At 40.3% G+C, this 22,319-nt stretch overlaps 1 protein-coding gene across 1 annotated transcript in view; it reads right to left on the bottom strand.

Moving 5' to 3' along the window:
- Positions 1 to 22,319, bottom strand: part of LOC117529109 (matrix metalloproteinase-17-like) — a 244,201-nt gene that overhangs the window by 106,901 nt on the left and 114,981 nt on the right. Inside the window, exon 5 of the mRNA XM_034191809.1 lies at positions 5,789 to 5,965. Within this exon, the coding sequence (XP_034047700.1) occupies positions 5,789 to 5,965 (177 nt within the window). The remainder of the gene's footprint in view (positions 1 to 5,788; positions 5,966 to 22,319) is intronic.

Genomic DNA, 22,319 nt, shown 5'->3' with positions numbered 1-22,319 from the left:
TGTTGTACGGCTTAGGGATGTTGGCGCTAACAAAAAGACAGAGCAGAAGGTGGCAGAGTTGAAGATGTTGCCATTCTTTTTGGGAGTAAGGAGAATGGACAGGATTAGGAATGAACATAACAGAGGGTCAGCTCAGGTGGAACAGTTTAGGGACAATGTCAGAGCGGTGAGACTGAGATGGCTTGGACATGTGCAGAGGAAGAACACAGGGTATATAGGGAGAAGGATGCTGAGGATGGAGCCACCAGGCAGGAGGAGAAGAGGGAGGCCAAAGAGGAGGTTTATGGATGGACTGAGGAAAGACATGCAGGTGGTTGGTGTGACAGAGGAAGATACAGAGGACAGGGTGAGATAGAAACGACTGTTCTGCTGTGGCAACCCCTATCGAGAGCAGCTGAAAGCAGCAGAAGAAGAAGAGATAGAGCTACACAGAACAAGAGATATAGCAATAAACAATACAAAGCTATAGCAATACAGAGATAGAGCTAATCTAATCTAAATTTGTTATACAATTCTGGACATTCAGGCATACAGTGCATCCATAAAGTATTCACAACGCTTCACATTTTCACTTGTAAAACATTTACAAAGCATTCTTTTTTATTAGCTACTTATTGGTAAGAACATAAATTGATGGCTTAATAATTATTAATAACAAAATATGTAAAAACATTTATAAATGATAGTTGATCATTAATAATTTATTTACAAACTTAAATCAGACACTATTCATAGTGCTAAAATACTTTACAAATCATATTTTTAGTGTTTACGTTTTATTCCTCAAATTATTAAGCCTTTACTAAGCATTAATAAACCATTAGTTGATGCTCAATGTATCAGTTATAACATCTGTAAAGATTGCATTAACTACTTTTCTTTATTCCTCAATACTTTATGTATCATTTGTTAATAATGTACAAAGCTCAAGTCTCTTTCCCCATCACTATAAGTACGCAGTTTTTTTTATTTATTTTTTTTAACACTGTTTATTCAAAGGGGCAACTCCATATTCAATTACAACATAAAATTAATACAACAAATCGAACAGAGCGACTCAGCAAATTCTAGGACGGTATTCCATCCCACTGAAAGTAAAAGGGGTATACCCTAAAATATATTTTACTTTATCTACAACTGGTAAAAAAAAAAAAAAGAGAAGGAAAACACACAATTCCGGTGAGGAACCCTGAGCAAGTATAATTATGCCCAACCAAAGTAAATAATGACAGGGGTCCACCTATCCAAAAACAAATCCATATTCAAATGAAGCTTTGCCGTAACTTTTTTCCATTAGATATACGTTTTTAATCCGTCACGCCATTGATGGAGAGTGGGAGGTAGTGCTTTTAACCAAGATCTCGTTATCATTTTCTTTGCTACCAATAAACAAATGGGGAGCAATTGAGCTTCCCTTTTTGTTGGAGAAAGTGTAGTGACACGGACCCACAACAGGGGGCACAAATGAACGGTCAATAGATGAGCCAAAAGGTAACAATTTAATGTTGTGAATGTGCACAACGATTATACAGACATCACAGATTTTTTCAGATAACTATGAAACCATTAGCAGATCAATTAATTTCTGCTAAATTTATTTCCGGTAACTTTTAGACCGCAAACATATTTTTGCGGGCATAGTGAATAAACTTAACAGTTAAACATATTTGTAAAGTCTGAAAACATACATTTTAGTGCCTGCCTATTACATATTTTGGATAACACAAACAGCTATGAGAGGTAAAGCTCAATCCTCTAACAGCAGAGCAGAGCTGGCTACCAGAGAGAAAGGAAGAGGGAGAAAAAAAAAAAGATAATTTATTTTCACACCATACAGACTTGCAGAGGTATCATAAGAGTCATGCACAGTAAGACAGTTTTGATTTATGGTTAAAATTTTAAACAAACTAATTCCGGACCCGATATTGAAATTAACGTCACCTCTGTCGTTTTGTGAAAATATCAGCTATATGTTTTAGTTTTAAAGTTTTAAAGTTCTGCACTAATTTTGAAGTTTTTGTGTTTTACTGACACACATGCAGAATATTATGGGAAAAACAGTTTCCTGTAATCAGTGGTTGGTCGGTATGTGTAAAAAAAAAAAAACCCACAACAAGTTACTGTAACGTGTGTTGGTTTTTACAAATAAATCTGTATTTGTAAATATGTCTTTTTCATTTGTAAAAAAAGGCAACTTGAAACTGAAAATTCTGTTTGTTAAGTGATTTTAGCACTTTTAGAGAATGTGTGGCAATTGATATTCACACTGCCATAAACTCTGCCATCTACTGGATGGCAGTGTGAATACCAGTGGCAGTGTGGTTTTCCCATAATGCTTTTCGGCATGTACGTGGTCTATTAGAAAAGAAACCGACCTTTTTTTTTTTTCAAAAACTATATGGATTTGAATCACGTTGTTGGGGTCTGCGTTGTCGCTGTGTTTGGGTGGTTTAGGTACTGTTCCTCATGTCCGTATGAGAATACGCAGGCTTCTTACGCTTGGGTCCTGTGGTGTGTGTGTTTGCACGACCTTATACATGCATGTTATGGGAGTATTAATGTGCATGTTGTGAATGAGTGTGCAAAGATGCATGTGAGCATGCATTGGTCTTCAAAGGGTGTGTGTTTGCACAACTTACATTTGTCTGTTGTGGACGTGCTTCTTCCTCCCATACCCTGTGTGTGTATGTGTGTCTGTGTGTGTGTGTGTGTGTGTATTGAATGAGAAGTTTAGATCGTCGTGCGTGGGGGCATGGTGCTGTTGTAGTGTTTACCTTTTCCTATAGCTCCTGGTTTAGAGCTGCACCTGAATGTTGTCTTGGTTACACTTGGTGTCAGAGTGCAGCATTTTGTCTGCTGCGAGGGTCCTGCCCCCTCGCATACTTATGTTTTTCTCTGTTCTTATTTCCTCACGTTCTTGGTATTTTTTTTTTTCATATCTGAATTATTTGAAGTAGTGTTTTCTTCAGATGTTTTCTGCCTATAATGTTTCCTCGTGTGCTCTTACAGGAATGGCACTTTATTCTTAATTTATTCATGATCTGGGTTTTTCTATAGTGTTCAGTTGTTTTCTTTCTTTGAGACTACTGTGAGCCTGGGTTTATTTTCTGTGTTTCCTCTGTTCCTCACATGCTTTGGTTCTTCCTGATTACTCACACCTGAGTTCAATTATCCCAAATGTATTTAATCACATTTGTTTGCTCTGTCTTTGTGGGCTGTTTGTTTCTGTAAAGCTCAGTTGTGCTTTGACACGTTTGCCAGTCACCTCATCGCCAACGGTTCGTAAGTGTCCTTGCTGTCTCTTTTGGACAGTAGTCTTATGTTATGGACTTTTTGCACTCTGTCTAATTTTGTTTTTGGTCACTTGGATGTTTTTGTCTTTGAAGACACTTGTTTTTGGTGCTGTGATTTTGGAGCCTCTGTTTTTTTTTTTTATATTTTTTGAGAAGAAATTTTTGTTTTGCACTTACCTTTTGTGTCTCAGCTACACTGCATTTTGAGGTCCAACTCAGTTCCTGGGGTTTAACACCTTAACACACGTGCGATTACATCAGACAAGCTTGAACCCTCGTGGGCATGCGTGAGTTTTTTCACGCCTGTCGGTTCCGTCATTCGCCTGTGGGCAGGCTTTCAGTGAGGAGTGGTCCACCCCTCCTGTCTTTTTTCATTGTTTAGGAATGGCAGAGACTGGCGCTTTGCTTGATCAAAATTTTTTCAGAAACTGTAAGACACATCCGAGTGGACACCATTCAAGAAATTCAGCTGGTTTTCGGTGAAAATTTTAAGGGCTGATGAGAGATTATGGAGTGTTACTGTCGCTTTAAGGACAACCCACGGAGCCGGAGGGCATGCCGCGCTCCAAGCCGCCGTCGTCAGCCTGTTTCGAGCTGAAAACTTCCAAATTTAAGCCTCTGTTGACCCAGGACGTCGTGAGAGAACAGAAGTTTCAGAAGAGGTCGGGATCAGCAGTTTATCCAGACATTCCACTGTTAAAGGAGATTTTGTAATGAAAGACGTGCGGACGGATTCGCGCATCGGCAGGCAGCCGCTCATGGCCCAGCGCCACAGAGAAACACCTCCGTGTTAACCATTTGTAAAATTCAGGCAGCTTTCGATGGTTTTCAGTCGAGTGAGTATCCGAGAAACTGTTTAACAGCTGGGCATGTTCAAACTTGTCCCATAACGCTTCCAACGGAGGTGTTTCTCTGTGGCGCCGGCCATGAGCGGCTGCCTGCCAACGCGCGAATCCGTCCGCACGTCTTTCATTACAAAATCTCCTTTAACAGTGGAATGTCCGGATAAACTGCTGATCCCGACCTCTTCTGAAACTTCTCTGTTCTCTCACGACGTCCTGGGTCAACAGAGGCTTAAATTTGGAGGTTTTCAGCTTGAAACAGGCTGACGACGGCGGCTTGGAGCGCGGCGCGCCCTCCGGCTCTGTGGGTTGTCCTTAAAGCGACAGTAACACTCCATAACTCTCATCAGCCTTAAAATTTTCACCGAAAACCAGCTGAATTTCTCGAATGGTGTCCACTCAGATGTGCCTTACAGTTTCTGAAAACATTTTGATCAAGCAAAGCGGCAGTCTCTGAGCCATTCCTAAACAATGAAAAAATAGATGGGAGGGGTGGACCACTCCTCACTCAAAGCCTGCCCACAGGCGAATGACGCAACCGACAGGCGTGAAAAACTCTCGCATGCCCACGAGGGTTCAAGCTTGTCTGATGTAATCGCACGTGATTCAAATCCATATTTTTTTTTTGAAAAAATAAAAATGTCGGATACTTTTCTAATAGACCTTGTATGTCTGTAAAATGCTAAAGTTATTGGTTTAGCTTTTAGCTGTAATGTCCACTAGATTTTTTTTTTTTTAGGGGTTTATCGGTTTAAATTTATAAAAGTTACTTTTCAGTTAGCGGATTAATGGTTATCGAAGCTAACTTTTTGGTTAACTGTGCCCACACTGCTGTGATCCAATGAATCGGGTCCCTGAATGATGACTCATCAGCCCCTCTGAGTACTAAGATTGTTGTGTCATCTGCATACTTAACCGTATTCAAGACTTTTGGGGTCCATTGGACTCCATGACAATTGCTTTCTCCATATTGTGCTCACTAATGTCATGAATAGGGTTAATAATGATGTTATTGTCCTGGGTGGAGATACAGTCATCTATGTATAGTGCAAATAGTTTTGGACTTAAACAGCAGCCCTGCGGGGTCCTGTGCTCACTGCAACCTCTGCAGATCATAATGTGGTTATTTGCAAAGGGGGCAAAGACAAAAGGTAGACAAAGAAGATGCCAACATGTGCTTAACTTCTCAGAGAATCATTGTGTTGCCCTAAAAGGACACTACATCTCACACTTACATTACAGTAGATCTATTTCAGGGAGGTCCAGAAGAACAGGTGGCTCATCTGTTTGAGAGGGATTGCCTGGTCGATTGGTGTGAGACACAGAGTCTCTAACCCCTAGAAGGACAGAGGTCCACTGAGTATACAACATGTAAAGTAAGTAATACTGATTGATTTTTATAATTCCATCATACAGTCCTGGTTCTTTACTAGACTTTAGTCAGGTCTCTATCATCATTATTCACCTTCTTATGCTACTGCTCTGTGTATCAGGGAATGCTGTAATAAGGTCATACGCCATAAAAAGTCTAATTAACTCCATGCCTGTATTCATTAATCAATAACCTTGCATGGCAGAACTTACCAATTGCTTTTCCTGTCTGTTTCTATCTCACAGACACACATAGAGCAGTGGATTGATGTTCTGTCATACCGTACAGCTGCCACACGCGGACTTTGTCCTCATATGGAAGGTCATACTTCAAAGGGTCTCCTACAGGACCATGGTAATATGGCCTCATGATGGACTCCATGGCTGAGGTGTGGACCAGGCCGATGGCATGACCGAACTCATGAACTGCAACTGCAAACAGATCCATCCCGTGGGAGTCTAGAGGAGGAGATAGAGATAATATCAATAATAAAAAAAATAACAGTCACATGTTTCAGCTCAGCCAGTCAAGTGCCAGCAGACACCTGAATGAGCTAAACAACTTTTGGCAGGGCAGGATGAGATGAAAGATGTGCAGGTTAGGAGGCCCCTGAGGACCAGGGTTGGTAATCATCAACTTAACCAACCACCTCAACCACAGTGCCTGTCCTTTTGTGAACTTTATTCACATAATATTGTCTATGAACACACAGAACTAAATCCTGTATAGGCAATCAAGCCCATTGGTGCTAGTGTTTATCCACAGATACCAAAGTGTGAAACGGCTGAGTGTCTATGACTCTCCCTGGATGGGACACCACTGCATTTCAGGTTACTTACCCAGGCAAGGCTTGCACCCATTTACAGTGGGGTGGGCTGCGTTTATTATTGAAACGGGGAAAAAAGAACATAGTAGTAGATCCTTAGACCACAAACAACACTGTGGGTGGGTGAGGCTGTTTTAAGAGAGACACTGGTGTAATAACTGGTAGTCCATGGCCACCAGAAGCTCATAGGTTCACAAGCAATCATCCACTCATAAAGACCAACACTCACAAAAGGTTTCAGGTCAAATGCTCAACGTGTTCTCAATTTAAGTAACGGTAACTGAATTGCCATCATAGCCGCCATCTTGGATTAGTGACACTCTTTATCAAAAGGAACATTCCCGCCGAAGAAAACTAAGGCCCATTTCACATTGGACCAATGTAGAGTTGCGTAATGTGGTGTACTGACTACACCAAGTTTATGCAGCCCTACACCGAGCTTATGCAGCCCTATGTGACAATATGCTGAGGGATGCCACGGGGTCCATGAAATGGACGCAAAAATTAAACATGTTTAATTTTTTTTAGCAGACATTCGGCGTAGAGCACTTGACGCAGTACTCTACGCAAGTCTATGCAACATGGCGCTACTGCATCCAAGTCTACGCAGCACTGCACTACTGTATACCATGCCTCCACAATTGTACGCTACCCTACGCCAGCCCGGCAAAAAATCCTTTTAGGTGTTTTAGCAGTACACACCTGCCTTGTTAGATTTTATTCATCCTGCTGGACTCTGCTGAACTTTGCTGGCAGTGAAGCTTCAAAACCACAGAAGAAGAGGTGGTCCACAGCTTCCCCCCTGCGTGCAACATATGCAGCCATTCCTGTGTAATTGATAGGCAGCACCATGCAACTCTACGCAGGCCCGGTGTGAAAGAGGCTTAACTCTCACAAAAACTGTCAGGTCAAACTTTGAAAGTAATCAAGTTTTTATTTTTAAAACAAAATCAGAATTCAAGATGGCCACCACAGCCGCCATCTTGGATTAGTGGCAGCACTCATTACAGAAAGGAACCTTCATCTCTTATTCATCTCAGTTAGAAAAGGTTTCAAATCAAATACTCAAAGTGTTTAAGTTATTTGATTGAAATAAAATGCTAACAGGCACCACTCAGAGAATCAATACATAAAAGGATCAAAATGATGATAAAAATGCCTCACTTCTAGGCCATATCCTGTTATTTATTACCATTTCCATTACAACGTGCTCTTTTGTCACCAGTGCAGAGTTTAAAGGTCAGAGCAGGCATTAATGCTTTTTCGGTCATCATTCTTGTTCAGACTAAGTATGCCACTGCTTAAAAAACTACACATGAAGACAATCACAGTATATATGTAATTTATAATACTTAGGAGTGCAATTATTTTCAATTTAAGTAACAACTATGCAATGCTGCATGTGGTCACCCCCCCACACACCCCCCCATTAGGATCTTTGCTTTCCAGTCCCAGGGTAATATTTAATTATCTGTCAGCAAAATTGCAGATTAAATATTTTAGAGGCAGCTCTCCCTTCGCCACTCACAGTGCCTCCATATAATCACATCCAGTGGCGGCGCCAGGAAATTTTTGTTGGGTGAGCTGAGGGGGGGCTGGGATAAAAGTTGGAGGGGCTCCACAAAATGTCATAGAAATGAACAATATATAGTAAATTGCTTTATAAATACCAAGGTATATGTTTTAGTCACCCATGCTCCTCCAAAATGTGGTATCAATGTACACACACATCACTTAGAATGATTGCCAAACAACGATATACAGCTTCTGTATATTCTGTGTTCGTGGGCTGCTGCGGCTGACGTGCTTGATGAATTCCTGCGCAAAAAGTAGTTCCCAGATAATTGTGATATATTCCTGTGAGATAATAAGTATATCTCATCTAAATCAATTCTAAAATTTACCAGTAATAAAATTATAAAGATAAGTGAAGATTTAAGAGTAGCCGTAATAAATATTTAGGAAACCTAAATTTTTGGAGTATGGAGTTAAATTTGTCTCGATACTTGCAAATGCACAGAGGGTGATTTACAAATATCCTTTGATTTGTACACGTGCTTTGTGATCCACAAACACAAATTTCTCATTTGTAACTTGTGTGTGGGTTTTTACAAATAAATGTTTATTCGAAAAACTGAAAATTCTGTTTGTGAAGGGTGATTCAGCATTGGTGGATCATCGAACACACACATTCATCACTTTACTCAGTTACACAATATTGAGACATTCTCAGAGCAAAACTGCAGTTGAGATCCACAAATATGTCAGTCACTATTCACATTATTGGCAGAATAATTGGGGGAGCTTAAGCCCCCCTTGGCGTCACCACTGCACACATCCCTTCTTGGACAGTAAGAACAAAGCAGTAAACAACAGACCCAAACATTGTCAAAGGAGCTAATCTGAGATATAAAAAGTTTTTTTTAAAAGCTAGACCAAAGCATTAGTGACACAAAACTCATCAGGGTTTATTCCTTGAACAATTTCTCCTCAATATGCAGGTAAAGAAAGTGACAACATCCTACAAATAAAATTCTTGATCATCCATCCATCCACCCATCCATTTTCTTCCGCTTTATCCGGAGTCGGGTCGCGGGGGCAGCAGCTCAAGCAAAGCTGCCCAGACCTCCCGATCCACACACACCTCCCCCAGCTCCTCCGGGGGAACCCCAAGGCATGCCCAAGCCAGCCGAGAGATGTAGTCCCTCCAATGTGTCCTGGGTCTTCCCTGGGGCCTCCTCCCAATGGGACGTGCCCGGAACACCTCTCCAGTGAGGCGTCCAGGGGGCATCCGGAAAAGATGCCGAGCCACCTCAACTGACTCCTTTCGACATGGAGGAGCAGCGGCTCGACTCCGAGCTCCTCCCGAGTGACCGAGCTCCTCCCGAGTGACCGAGCTCCTCACCCTATCTCTAAGGGAGCACCCAGCCACCCTGCGGAGGCAACTCATCTTGGCCGCTTGTACTCGCGATCTCGTTCTTTCAGTCATGAGCCAAATCTCATGACCATAGGTGAGGATCGGAACGTAGATCGATCGGTAAATCGAGAGCTTTGCTCCCCTACTCAGCTCTCTCCACCACGACGGTCCGATACAGCGACCGCATCACTGCAGATGCTGCACCCATCCATCTATCGATCTCACGCTCCATCCGTCCCTCACTCATGAACAAGACCCCGAGATACTTAAACTCCTCCACTTGATGCAAGGACACTCCACCGAACTGAAGAGGGCAAAGCACCTTTTTCCGGTCGAGAACCATGTCCTCGGATTATAAGGTGCTGATTTTCATTCCGGATGCTTCACACTCGGCTGCAAACCGCCCCAGTGCAGGCTGAAGGTCCTGATTTGACTAAGCCAACAGAACCACATCGTCCGCAAACAGCAGAGACGAGATTCTGTGGTTCCCACAGAATTTCCTGGTGCACAGGAAATTCTTGATCAATAGCTGCAAATTTTTCTAAGAGACATTTTAACATTTACATTGTATAAATACACATTTGAATGAAACCTGAAGTACAAGGTGAAATGTTTACAGCAGTGTGTGAACTGTAATTTACACACTGCTGAAAATATTTTTGCTGATAGTTGAGCTTGTCTTCCAAAATCTTTACAACAATGCGTAAATTTTCATGAAAGGCATCTTATTTTGGTGATTTTTTCCCACCTCAGCAACCATGCAATTTGGGAAAGTGACCTAAATTGGGTGAGTTTCACTGTTTTTGCTACCAAAAGTCTATAATTTTCCCAAAAATCTAAATTTCGTGAGTCAGAATTGTGAACACTGGTTAGATAAATCAGTCGAATCAGAATGTATCAAGGACTGAATGAGAAGTAGTTTGGGTGAATTCCACTGTTTTCAACTCAGAAATTGTATATATTTCACAAAATTTAAAAATTCTGCAAGAAAGAATTATGAACTTTGCTTAGATGAATCAAAGTTTCATGAGAAAGAAAATCCATCAAGAACTGAAGAAGAAGAAGCACTTTTTTGAATTGTGGACAAACACTGGATGGATGGACAGATGGATGCAATCAGAGATTTCTGATGTCTACCAATCCGGATCACTTCCACAATGCAGTGAAGGCTTCCATGCCCTAATATCTATCTTTAGTAAAAATGTGGTGTGAATCTGTGAAGTAGTTTTGACGTAATCCTTCAAAGCCTAAATAAAGGGAAATCCTGATCCAGAATCCGGATCAGGATCTGGGGCACCTCCAAAATTTAATGGAGTCTTCCATGGCCTGATATATATCCGTGGTGAAAATTAGGTAAGAATCTGTGACGTAATTTTAACGTAATCCTTCAAATCTGATATAAAGTGAAACTTGATCCTGAATCTAGATCCAGATCACCTCCAAAATTTAATGGAATCTTCTATGCCCTAATATCTATCTGTGGTAAAAAAAATTCTGTCAAAATCTGTGTAGAAATTTTGACGTAATCTTGCTAACAGACAGACAAATAAATAAATAAATGCAGATGATTTTATTATGCGCTTGGCGGCCGTAAAAATAAATAAATAATCAAGCAATAAGACCTTGAAGAAAACTTTGATTACTTCTGCTATCTCATCGACAGCTTTAATTCAAATCACCTAAGTGCTTAAATGTTGTAACCTACAAGGAACCCCTTTTTGCATGTTTATCCTTTCAAAGACTGAACTTCATATGGGCGCGAGTCAAGAGGCGTGACGGCCGCGGTGGCTTTGAGTGCTGTTAGGCATGTGGAGCACTGAGATAGCTGTGGTAATACCGCCTGAGCCCCGTGGCTGCCTATCAAAACCTGAGTGGGTAAACTCACCTAAAGAGGCTGCAGGCGATTACAGCAAATGTCTCTCGATGTTCAACTGAAAAAGAAAAGGAAAAAGGCAACAAAAAAGTCCGTCTCTGGCTCTGTGGTGCAAGACAAAACCTGGGGTTAAGAGATTTCGATTTGCAAAAAAATCTGAGTGCAGCGTGTCAAGACAAGCTGGCTTAGTGTTCCTTTGATGGGTCGGCTCAAGCGTGCATTCAGTTAACCTTACGTTGGCTTCAGCTAGGGAACGTCTCCATGTTCTGCCCTGTCAAAAGACAAAGGACAACTGGAGACTTGCTCTTATGCGTGCAACACCTGGAACTTTCAGAAACCAAATGCCAAGTCTAATCTCCAGGAGCACATGGTGGAAAGGTGGACAAAAGGAGGGATAGAAAGCGAGAGGACACGGATTGGGAGCAAAGTCGGCACCGTGTCATCGTATTCACAAACCATCCGAGGTGCACAGGAAATGCCTACGGACTTACCGCTGAGAGATTTTGGTGGATGAGCAATACCCACGACAAAGAGACGGATGAAGGAAGAGAGTGAGACAGCGAGAGGTGAAGAGGAACTAGAAAGAGAAGGACTCAAGCTAAACTTTTCCAACTTCTTGGCCTGTTATCATTTTCACGGTATTAGAAGATATGGACATAGAATCTTATAACTGATGTGCAGTAAAAATATCAAGGGTATAATTCTTCCTGGGAGTAAATGTAGTCAAAATGCAATAAAACACTGAGGTATTTGGACAAAATTTTAATAAGGGCTGTGCACTATAAGAAGCAGCGACCCATCAGCCTTTACATGTGACGTGTGTACGTTCTCGATATTCTGATCTTGCGTCAACTCGGCTTCTGTGCTATTATGAGAAAAAACAATATATACGAATACACATTAAAAGTATAATTATTTATTTTTTCTTAGACAAAATAGCCCAAAGAAAAGTACAACACAGAGAATAATTATTAAAAGCATGATGATGTGAATTTGTCATTGATAGTGAACATAAATGGTAGAACTGGGCTTAGCTGCTAACATCATATGCAAATATTTAACATCACAGCTGGGTTGCAGCGAGGCGTCACCTTAACAACACACACTGGTAGAATATATGATTTGTTTAAATGATCACAAAAGACTAATTTTAAAACAGGCATGCTGAATCAGCTGCTTTTGTATGCTAAATCATGTCCGAGTCACGAGCTAAGCTAGCATAATTATGCTGGTTTTGGAGCAGTTTGTCAAAGGAGAAATTTATAAGTCATCCATGATAATCATCCTTATTTCTGCTCATATCTGGTCACGTTTATCTTTGAAATATGTTTGGGATTTGATGTGAAACACTCTCAAAGTACAACGAATCCATCACAAATAAACTCCCCCTTTATGAGCAACATTTAGGCCTGAAAAGGTTCCTTTTAAACTTTGTTATGTAATAGGAGCTGGACGACCAATAATATAGATCTGGGCTTGATTCCATGTGTGCTTCAGCGCAAACTGTCTGCGTCCGTCTGTGTATCTGTGATGGACTGGTGTCCAGTCCGGGGGAGTCATAGACGTCTCAATTCAGGGGCTGCATCCTTCGAAGGCTGCATTCGTCAACCGTATGAGTCATAGTGGTGCAACTTGGCTGCCTCATTTTGAAGGTTCCTTTGAATATGACGGACAAATGCAGCCTTATTTCCCCTCAAAATGAAGGATACAACAGGTGTATCCTTTTGGCCCAAACAATCCCAAGAGTCATTGCATTGCAAGCCTCGTTGAGTGGTACATTCCAGCTTTCATGAAATATTCGTACCATTGAACTCAAACATTCATTATTTGTATTTTATATAACAGCTGAGTGGATCCTTGTCATTTGATTGGTGCTTTGTGTGTCACATAACATGGATTATTCATTCCACTTGCATTGCATTGCATTTAGAGTGCAATTTGGTTCCATTTAGAGTGCAAATTTGGTTCCATACTTTTGGTACCATTGCACGCACGCACGCACAAATCCACTTTGCTGTAAGCCCTCTGGATGCATGAAGAGCTGTTTCAGATGAAAGCTGATGGGATTTTTGGCTGGACTGAGGAACTACACAAGTATTTTTTTTGTTTTTTTATGGAAGTAAGAAGTCAGTGCACTGTATCACTGGACTGCTTGTCATAATTTGGACTCCTATTTAAAGTTTGTGTTGACTTTAGCAGTAGTGGAACACCAAAATGTAAGTCCCTTTTCTGTTGTTTATAAATTAATAAAATATAAAATGACAAGGATTTATTTTAGCCGTTATATAAACAAATAAAAATTTCTTTTTACATTCAATGGAACAAATATTTAATTGGTTGAAATATTCATACCATTGAACTCAGTAAACATTCATTATTTGTATATAGATGTCATCGTCATAAAACACAGAAAACAGTTTAACTGTATAATGAAATTCTTACCCTCACCTGCAAATAATTCACATAAAAATAGACATAGAATAAAAAATAAAAGCAATAAAAGTACTGTAATATAGTTATTAGTATTCTATTATTATGTTAATAACAACAGCAATAAAGTGTCTGAGTGCATTTTACAAAGTCAAAACTAGTGAGGAAGTGTACACGGATCCAGTGGTTCAGTCCACGTGTAAGAGGTGAGAGTGGGCCGGGTGGGAGAGTTGTTTATAAGCCTGATTGCTTGTGGGTAAAAACTATTCACCAGTCTAGTTGTTCCTGGCACTTCACACTCTGTAGCAATTGCTGAGGGTCGTTAAGTGAGAAGAGATCGTGCTGGGGATGCGTATATCCTCGATAATGTTGCGTGTCCTTCGTAGGACCTCTGTTGTGGTAAATTCACTTTAGTGGAGGGGAGGGGAGGGGGCTACCCACAAATGGACTCTGCAGTTTTAATCAGCCTCTGGAGAGCCTTCCTGTCCTGGACAGTGCAATTTCATAGAAGACTATAATGGACACTCAACAGGCATCTGCAGAAATTACTGAGAATTTTGTCTGGCACGCCAAACGTCCTCAGTCCTTCTCAGGAAGTGCAGTCGGGATTTCTTGATGATGCATTGTGCGTTACGGATGCAGATGAGCTCCTCACTAATGTGAACATCAAGTAATTGAAGGTTTGCACCCTCTCCACCTCAGTTTCACCTAGGCAGAAATGGCGCATCTTAGTTTTATCTGCATTAAGCAAGAGACTGTATTCATAAACAATGGTCCACCAGATCTGCCACCTTCGTTCCTGTATCAGAATCAGAATATTATCCCTGGGGGAAAATTGCATTTGTTCCATGTGCTCAGTGCAAAAATATTAAAGAAGAGAGGAAAGAAAACCAGAAATGGCTACAGATAGCTAAATAGATACCTGTATGACAGGTTGTTCCACAAACCAACACAAAGGCCAATTTCTGTGGCAGGAGCAATACTTCAATGAGTTCCTTTCAAAAATAACATAAAATAAATTCTGCTGAAATCTGTGCCTGCAATTGGTCCTGATTCCAGATATTTATGTCCCGTGTTTCCCATCTGCACCAGTGAGGATGCCATTATTTGTAAGTACAAACTACCTCCTTAATTTCTACCATGATTTAATGACGCTCAGGCCCTAATCTTTATTCCCCAAAACCCAAATTGAAAGCTGATCTAGTAGTAAATTGGTGCTGGAGGAATGGACTTAAACAAGGGTGACCAAACGTCCTGTTTTCCCAGGACATGTCCTGACCATCCTGGGTTTAGAAAGTGATGAAAAATGTCCTGGTTTTCATTGTTTTTCATATTTGAGCATCTTTGAGTAAACTTCGAGTATCATTTGATTATCTCATTCCCGGGCCGAGTGTCCCACTTCAAGCAGTAGCTAACAGTTCCAACAAATCTCTCTCAGTTGTTGTATGTCACATTATTGTGTACGTCACATTTTGTGTGTCTCCTATTGGACCACAATACGGACATGCTGTTGAAAAAGTATTAGTTTTAAGGAACTAGACTAGTCAAAGTACAACCCCAGTTCTAATGAAGTTGGGACGTTGTGTAAAATGAAAATAAAAACAGAATAAAATGATTTGCAAAACCTTTTCAACCTATATTCAATTGAATACACCACAAAGACAAGATATTTAATGTTCAAACTGATAAACTTTATTGTTTTTGTGCAAATATTTGCTCATTTTGAAATGGATGCCTGCAACACATTTCAAAAAAGCTGGGACAGTGGTATGTTTACCACTGTGTTACATCACCTTTCCTTCTAACAACACTCAATAAGCGTTTGGGAACTGAGGACACTAATTGTTGAAGCTGTTGAACAACTTCAGTTCAACAGTCCGGAGTCTCCGTTGACGTATTTTACGCTTCATATGCGCCACACATTTTCAATGGCGACAGGTCCTGGACTGCAGGCAGGCCAGTCTAGGACCCGCACTCTTTACTACGAAGCCACACTGTTTGTAACACGTGCAGAATGTGGTTTGGCATAGTCTTGCTGAAATAAGCAGAGACATTCCCTGAAAAAGATGTTGCTTAGATGGCAACATGTGTTGCTCTAAAACCTGGATGTACCTTTCAGCATTGATGGTGCGATCACAGATGTGTAAGCTGCCCATGCCATGGGCACTAACACACCCCCATACCATCACAGATGCTGGCTTTTGAACTAGCATTGGTAACAGCCTGGATGGTTTTTTTCCTCTTTTGCCCAGAGGACACGACGTCCATGATTTCCAAAAACAATTTGAAATGTGGACTCATCAGACCACAGCACACTTTTCCACTTTGTGTCTGCCCATTTCAAATGAGCTCAGGCCAAGAGAAGGCGGCGGCGTTTCTGGATGGTGTTGATGTATGGCTTTCACTTGCATGGTAGAGTTTTAACTTGCACTTGTAGATGTAGCGATGAACTGTGTTAACTGACAATGGTTTTCTGAAGTGTTCCTGAGCCCACGTGGTAAGATCCTTTACACAATGATGTCGGTTTTTAATGCAGTGCTGCCTGAGGGTTCGAAGGTCACGGGCATTCAATGTTAGTTTTTGGACTTGCCACTTACATGTAGAAAGTTCTCCAGATTCTCTGAATTTTCTGATTATATTATGAACTGGTGATGATGGAATCCCTAAATTCCTTGCAATTGAACAATGAGAAACATTGTTCTTAAACTGTTGGACTATTTTTCATGCAGTTGTTCACAAAGTGGTGATCCTCGCCCCATCTTGCTTGTGAATGGCTGAGACTTTTGAGGATGCTCCTTTTATACCCAATCATGAGTGTCCTCAGTTCCCAAATGCTTATTGAGTGTTGTTAGAAGGAAAGGTGATGTAACACAATGGTAAACATACCACTGTCCCAGCTTTTTTGAAATGTGTTGCAGGCATCCATTTCAAAATGAGCAAATATTTGCACAAAAACAATAAAGTTTATCAGTTTGAACATTAAATATCTGTCTGTGTGTGTATTCAATTGAATATAGGTTGAAGAGGATTTGCAAATCATTGTAGTCTGACTTTATTACATTTTACCAATATCCCAACTTCAACTGGAATTGGGGTTGTGTGTGTGTGTATATATATTATATAATATATATTATATATATATAATATATATATATATACAAAGTGGAAAATGAAGAGTGGAAACTCTTTCTACTCTGGACTTCACGACGTTTTCTGGTACCGGTGTCGCAGACTGAACGGTCCCCCTAAAATCCCCCCCCCCCCCCCCCAATAATGCGGTTCAACGGAAGAACACCGTGTTTCTGCTTCAAATTGCACACCAGTCCATCTTGTCTCCAGCGACAGATATCTGAGCTTTAGTCCAACCATCATTTCCACATAAATTCAGCATTATTTTATCATAAAAGGCAGTGGAAGCGATCAGAGCACTGCGGCTAAACGAGCTGCTAGCTGATGCATTCACTGAGCATCAGACATGTCAAAGGTCATGGAATTTCGCCTCCTTTCTGCTTAAAACAGCGTTGTTTCTGCTTACAACTGACTTTAGAATGAGGTTTTACCTTTATCAGCTGATGGTTAATAATCCCATTAATCCATTTGATTGCTTTGGGGGAAGAGACTCCTTCTCAGACATGCCTGCTGTGCCGCCGACCGAACAGTCCCCCCCTAAAAATTGGTCCGCCCTGCCTTCCACTGCACATGCGTCATTTCATTGCTCAGTGGCATCATTTGAGCGTCATCAGCAATTCACTGATTATCACGGTGTTTCTGCTTAAAACTGCACTCCAGTCATCATCTAGCTCAGCGACAGATATGTGAAACTTTTGTCCAACAATCATTTCCACATAAGTTCAGCATTATTTCATAATCAAAGACTGGGGAAGCGATCAGAGAGCAGCAGCAGCACATCTGACTCTGATGCCTACGCCTTTGTCATTTCAGAGCGTCAGTAGTGGCTCACTGAGCATCGTTTCTTGCTTTAAAATGACTCTATTTTTGCATAAAACCAGCTTTGAAATTATTTAAGGGGTTTTAATTTGTCATCTGATGGTTAATAATCACATTATTCCCTTTGATCGTTTTGGGTGAAGAGAGTCAGACTCATACGTGCTGCTGTGATCCGAAATGACGCATGTGCAGTGAAGGCAGGACGGATTGATTTTTGGGGGGAACGTTCGGGCCCGTGACACTGGCATGCACTGCTGCCCCAGTGGTGATGTAAAGGTGAACAGCTATGAAACTGTCTCCCAATGTCAATGCCATTGTGTGGCAGCATAGAAGTAAAAACCAGCCCTTAGGGTCAAAGCTACTTTCACCAATCATGAAGGTTTCAGCACAAAAAATCCTTTGTGAGTCTGTTGGAGGTGCATTCTCAGCTGAGAAGGCCTAAAGCCAAACTGAAATGTTAAAACACCTTATTACTACACATGTACTCAGTTAAGTTTTACCCTTCCAACTGCAGTTTAATCAAGGAAAGATTTAAAATTCTTTGAATAGGAAGGATTATGCCCTTGAGGTAAGTCCCACATTGTTAATTTAAACACAAAATATCAAACTATAAGTGTATCTGAAAAAGCAGGCAAAGTCTGATCAATACCTTCCTTTTGATCACACTCATATTGTACTATTCATGTGTAAACATGATGTGATTTAGAGTTATGTAAAAGGGCACATTCTGAAGGACTGCACTGCAAAAAAATAAAATAAAATAAACAAGAAGAAGCAGATGTTCTGTCTCTCAGAGTCATTTCTGATGCATTTTTCAAAATGAGTGAAAGAAACAACCTTGAACAGAAGAACGCCTCACAAGCTAAGCAGGCAATGAAGGCAGACTGTGGCCACGTGCAGGAAGTTTTCCTTAAACAATTATTTGTAGCATTCTTGGAGGGTGATCTGATGGATTTTTCCTGATGAAACTACATTTTATCAATGCGACAGAACCAAATGTGGCTGGTGCTTTGAGAAAAGGACTTAATCTCACTAAAGCCAGCTCATGTTTACGCAGATGGTTCTAAGGGAGTCCGGCATTGTATCCTGCCACCTCTGTATCAGAGTACAACCCTTGGCAATAATTATGGAATCACCGGCCTCGGAAGATGTTCATTCAGCTGTTTAATTTTGTAGAAAAAAAGCAGATCACAGACATGACACAGAACTAAAGTCATTTCAAATGGCAACTTCCTGGCTTTAAGAAACACTATAAGAAATCAGGAAAATAATTGTGGCAGTCAGTAACGTTACTTTTTAGACCAAGCAGAGGAAAAATATATGGACTCAATTCTGAGGAATAAATTATGGAATCACCCTGTAAATTTTCATCCCCAAAACTAACACCTGCATCAAATCAGATCTGCTCGTTAGTCTGCATCTAAAAGGAGTGATCACACCTTGGAGAGCTGTTCCACCAAGTGGACTGACATGAATTATGGCTCCAACACGAGAGATGTCAATTGAAACAAAGGAGAGGATTATCAAACTCTTAAAAGAGGGTAAATCATCACGCAATGTTGCAAAAGATGTTGGTTGTTCACAGTCAGCTGTGTCTAAACTCTGGACCAAATACAAACAACATGGGAAGGTTGGTAAAGGCAAACATACTGGTAGACCAAGGGAAGACATCAAAGCGTCAAGACAGAAAACTTAAAGCAATATGTCTCAAAAATCGAAAATGCACAACAAAACAAATGAGGAACGAATGGGAGGAAACTGGAGTCAACATCTGTGACCGAACTGTAAGAAAACCGCCTAAAAGAAATGGGATTTACATACAGAAAAGCTAAACGAAAGCCATCATTAACACCTAAACAGAAAAAAACAAGGTTACAATGGGCTAAGGAAAGCAATCGTGGACTGTGGATGACTGGATGAAAGTCATATTCAGTGATGAATCTCGAATCTGTATTGGGCAAGGTGATGATGCTGGAACTTTTGTTTGGTGCCGTTCCAATGAGATTTATAAAGATGACTGCCTGAAGAGAACATGTAAATTTCCACAGTCATTGATGATATGGGGCTGCATGTCATGTAAAGGCACTGGAGAGATGGCTGTCATTACATCATCAATAAATTGCACAAGTTTACATTGATAATTTGGACACTTTTCTTATCCCATCAATTGAAAGGATGTTTGAGGATGATGAAATAATTTTTCAAGATGATAATGCATCTTGCCATAGCGCAAAAACTGTGAAAACATTCCTTGCAAAAAGACACATAGGGTCAATGTCATGGCCTGCAAATTGTCCGGATCTTAATCCAATTGAACATCTTTGGTGGAAGTTGAAGAAAATGGTCCATGACAAGGCTCCAACCTGCAAAGCTGATCTGGCAGCAGCAATCAGAGAAAGTTGGAGCCAGATTGATGAAGAGTACTGTTTGTCACTCATTAAGTCCATGCCTCAGAGACTGCAAGCTGTTATAAAAGCCAGAGGTGGTACAACAAAATACTAGTGATGTGTTGGAGTGTTCTTTTGTTTTTCATGATTCCATAATTTTTTCCTCAGAATTGAGTGATTCCATATTTTTTTCCCTCTGCTTGGTCTAAAAAAGTAACCGTTACTGACTGCCACAATTTTTTTTTTTCCTGATTTCTTATAGTGTTTCTTAAAGCAAGAAAGTTGCCATTTCAAATGACTTTAGTTTTGTGTCATGTCTGTGATCTGCTTTTTTTCTACAAAATTAAACAACTGAATGAACATCCGAGGCCGGTGATTCCATAATTTTTGCCAGGGGTTGTAGGCTGCTTTAATCGGAGCAGAATGAGTCACTACAACATACGGTTCATAGAAGAAGCGCCCGTGTACAGTTCAATAGACCACTAGCTGGAATTAACGTCTCCCACACTGCCTTAAAGGCATTAAAATTTCATCTCCAGATGGCAGGATGACATTTTAGGTCAAGTAACTGTCTTTGAAACGGCAATGATCTGATATTTTTTTTCAGCCTGACCTCTTATGTCATGAATAATGAATATGCCACAAACTATTTGTTTAAATCATATCTGTGTTTTGATCTGAAGGCTGCTGAGAAAAGTGCCTTATGGCGGCTATCACTATCAAACACAACCGACAGTAAAGCTGCGAGGTCAACTCTTAAAATATCATCACCACCACATGGTGTGAAATTCTCTTACTGACAGTTATTAGAGCAACCTTTTTTGATGTTATGCAGTGGAGGTTTGGTGGAACCATCTTTCAGTTTTTGGATGCCAAAGAAGAAAACCAACATTTTGTTGTCAGGTAGATGCTTAAATGTTGAATAAGTGTCATTATTATCACTTTACCAAGGTGTTGCTAGGCCGGTATCGTAGATTTAAGTCAACGCTACCTGGCTATACCCGCCCGCTGTGCGTAAACAAATTACGTCATAGCGCGCAGCTCAAGAACTGTGCGCAGAGTGAAAAAAAAAAAACTGCCCGCAGAGGAAAAGATAAAAAGGTGAGAACTGTGTGTTGGTCTACTATACGATGGAGTTTTAGGGCCACATTGAATTTCTTTTTTTTTTTGTTTTTTTTTGGATTTTGAGAATAAAGTCGTAATATTACGAGAATAAAGTTGTAATTTTAAGACTTGAGAATAAAGTCATAATTTTATGAGAATAAAGTCATAATATAATATTTTGACTTTTTCTTGTAATATTACGACTTTTTCTTGTAAAATTACGACTTTATTCTCAAAGTCTTAAAATTACAACTTATTCTCATAAAATTACGACTTTATTCTCATAAAATTACGACTTTATTCTCAAAGTCTTAAAATTACAACTTTATTCTCGTAAAATTATGACTTTGAGAATAAAGTCGTAATTTTTACGAGAATAAAGTCATAATATTTGACTTTTTCTTGTAATATTACGACTTTTTTCTCGTAAAATTACGACTTTATTCTCGTAATATTATGACTTTTTCTCATAATATTACAACTTTTTTCTCGTCATATTACAACTTTATTCTCACAGTCCAAAAAAAAAAAGAAAAAAGAAAGAAATTCAATGTGGCCCTAAAACTCAGTCGTTGTTGGTCCCAATATGGATATTCTGGATGATTTTCTCATGGATAGTACGACAATGAACAGCATCCAATTAAGCAGCCAGCTTGATGAGGATGCACTGCCGAATTTGGAGAGCAGCGCGCGCCAGCCGACACGACAAAAGTTAAAGTGAGCCAAATTTTTATGTATGCGTTACGTGTGTGTATCTCAGTAAGTGATAATAATGCAAATAACATGCTGTTGTCATGTGGTATGCATTTTCTGAGATCTTCATCCATGCTGTCGCCCGCAATGACAGATATTCACCCTCGTCTAACTCCGGTGAATATCTGTCATTTTGGACAACTGGGCATGGACGTCGGGCCTCTGAAAATGCATACCGCCCTCCAAAAGCATGTTATTGTATTAATATGGTGCTTCCCTTCATAGATAGATATGGAGATGAATGTTGCAGCAGAGCTCGACATACTGATAAGATAGACAGATGATACAGATAGAGATTTATAGAAATAGACTCAGCTACATGAAGTGTGCAGCCAGTACACTGAGTGTAAGTCCCAAGCCTGGATAAATGAGTGCAATTTCATCAGGAAGGGCATCCAGTGAAAAACAAGTCAAAATAAAGATGCAGAGACAACGTTCAATAAAGTGATAAATGATCTTCTGCTTACAATGGATTCAGACACCACTCTGGTGCTGGTCCTATTAGATGTTAGTGCTGCGTTTGATACGGTGGATCATTGAATTTTACTTGATAGGCCGGAGAATCATTTTTGGA

This window comes from Thalassophryne amazonica, chromosome 17, assembly GCF_902500255.1.
Source record: "Thalassophryne amazonica chromosome 17, fThaAma1.1, whole genome shotgun sequence".
NCBI lineage: Eukaryota > Metazoa > Chordata > Actinopteri > Batrachoidiformes > Batrachoididae > Thalassophryne > Thalassophryne amazonica.
The sequence above is the reverse complement of the archived record's forward strand: the minus strand, read 5'-3'. Positions and strand labels throughout refer to the sequence as shown.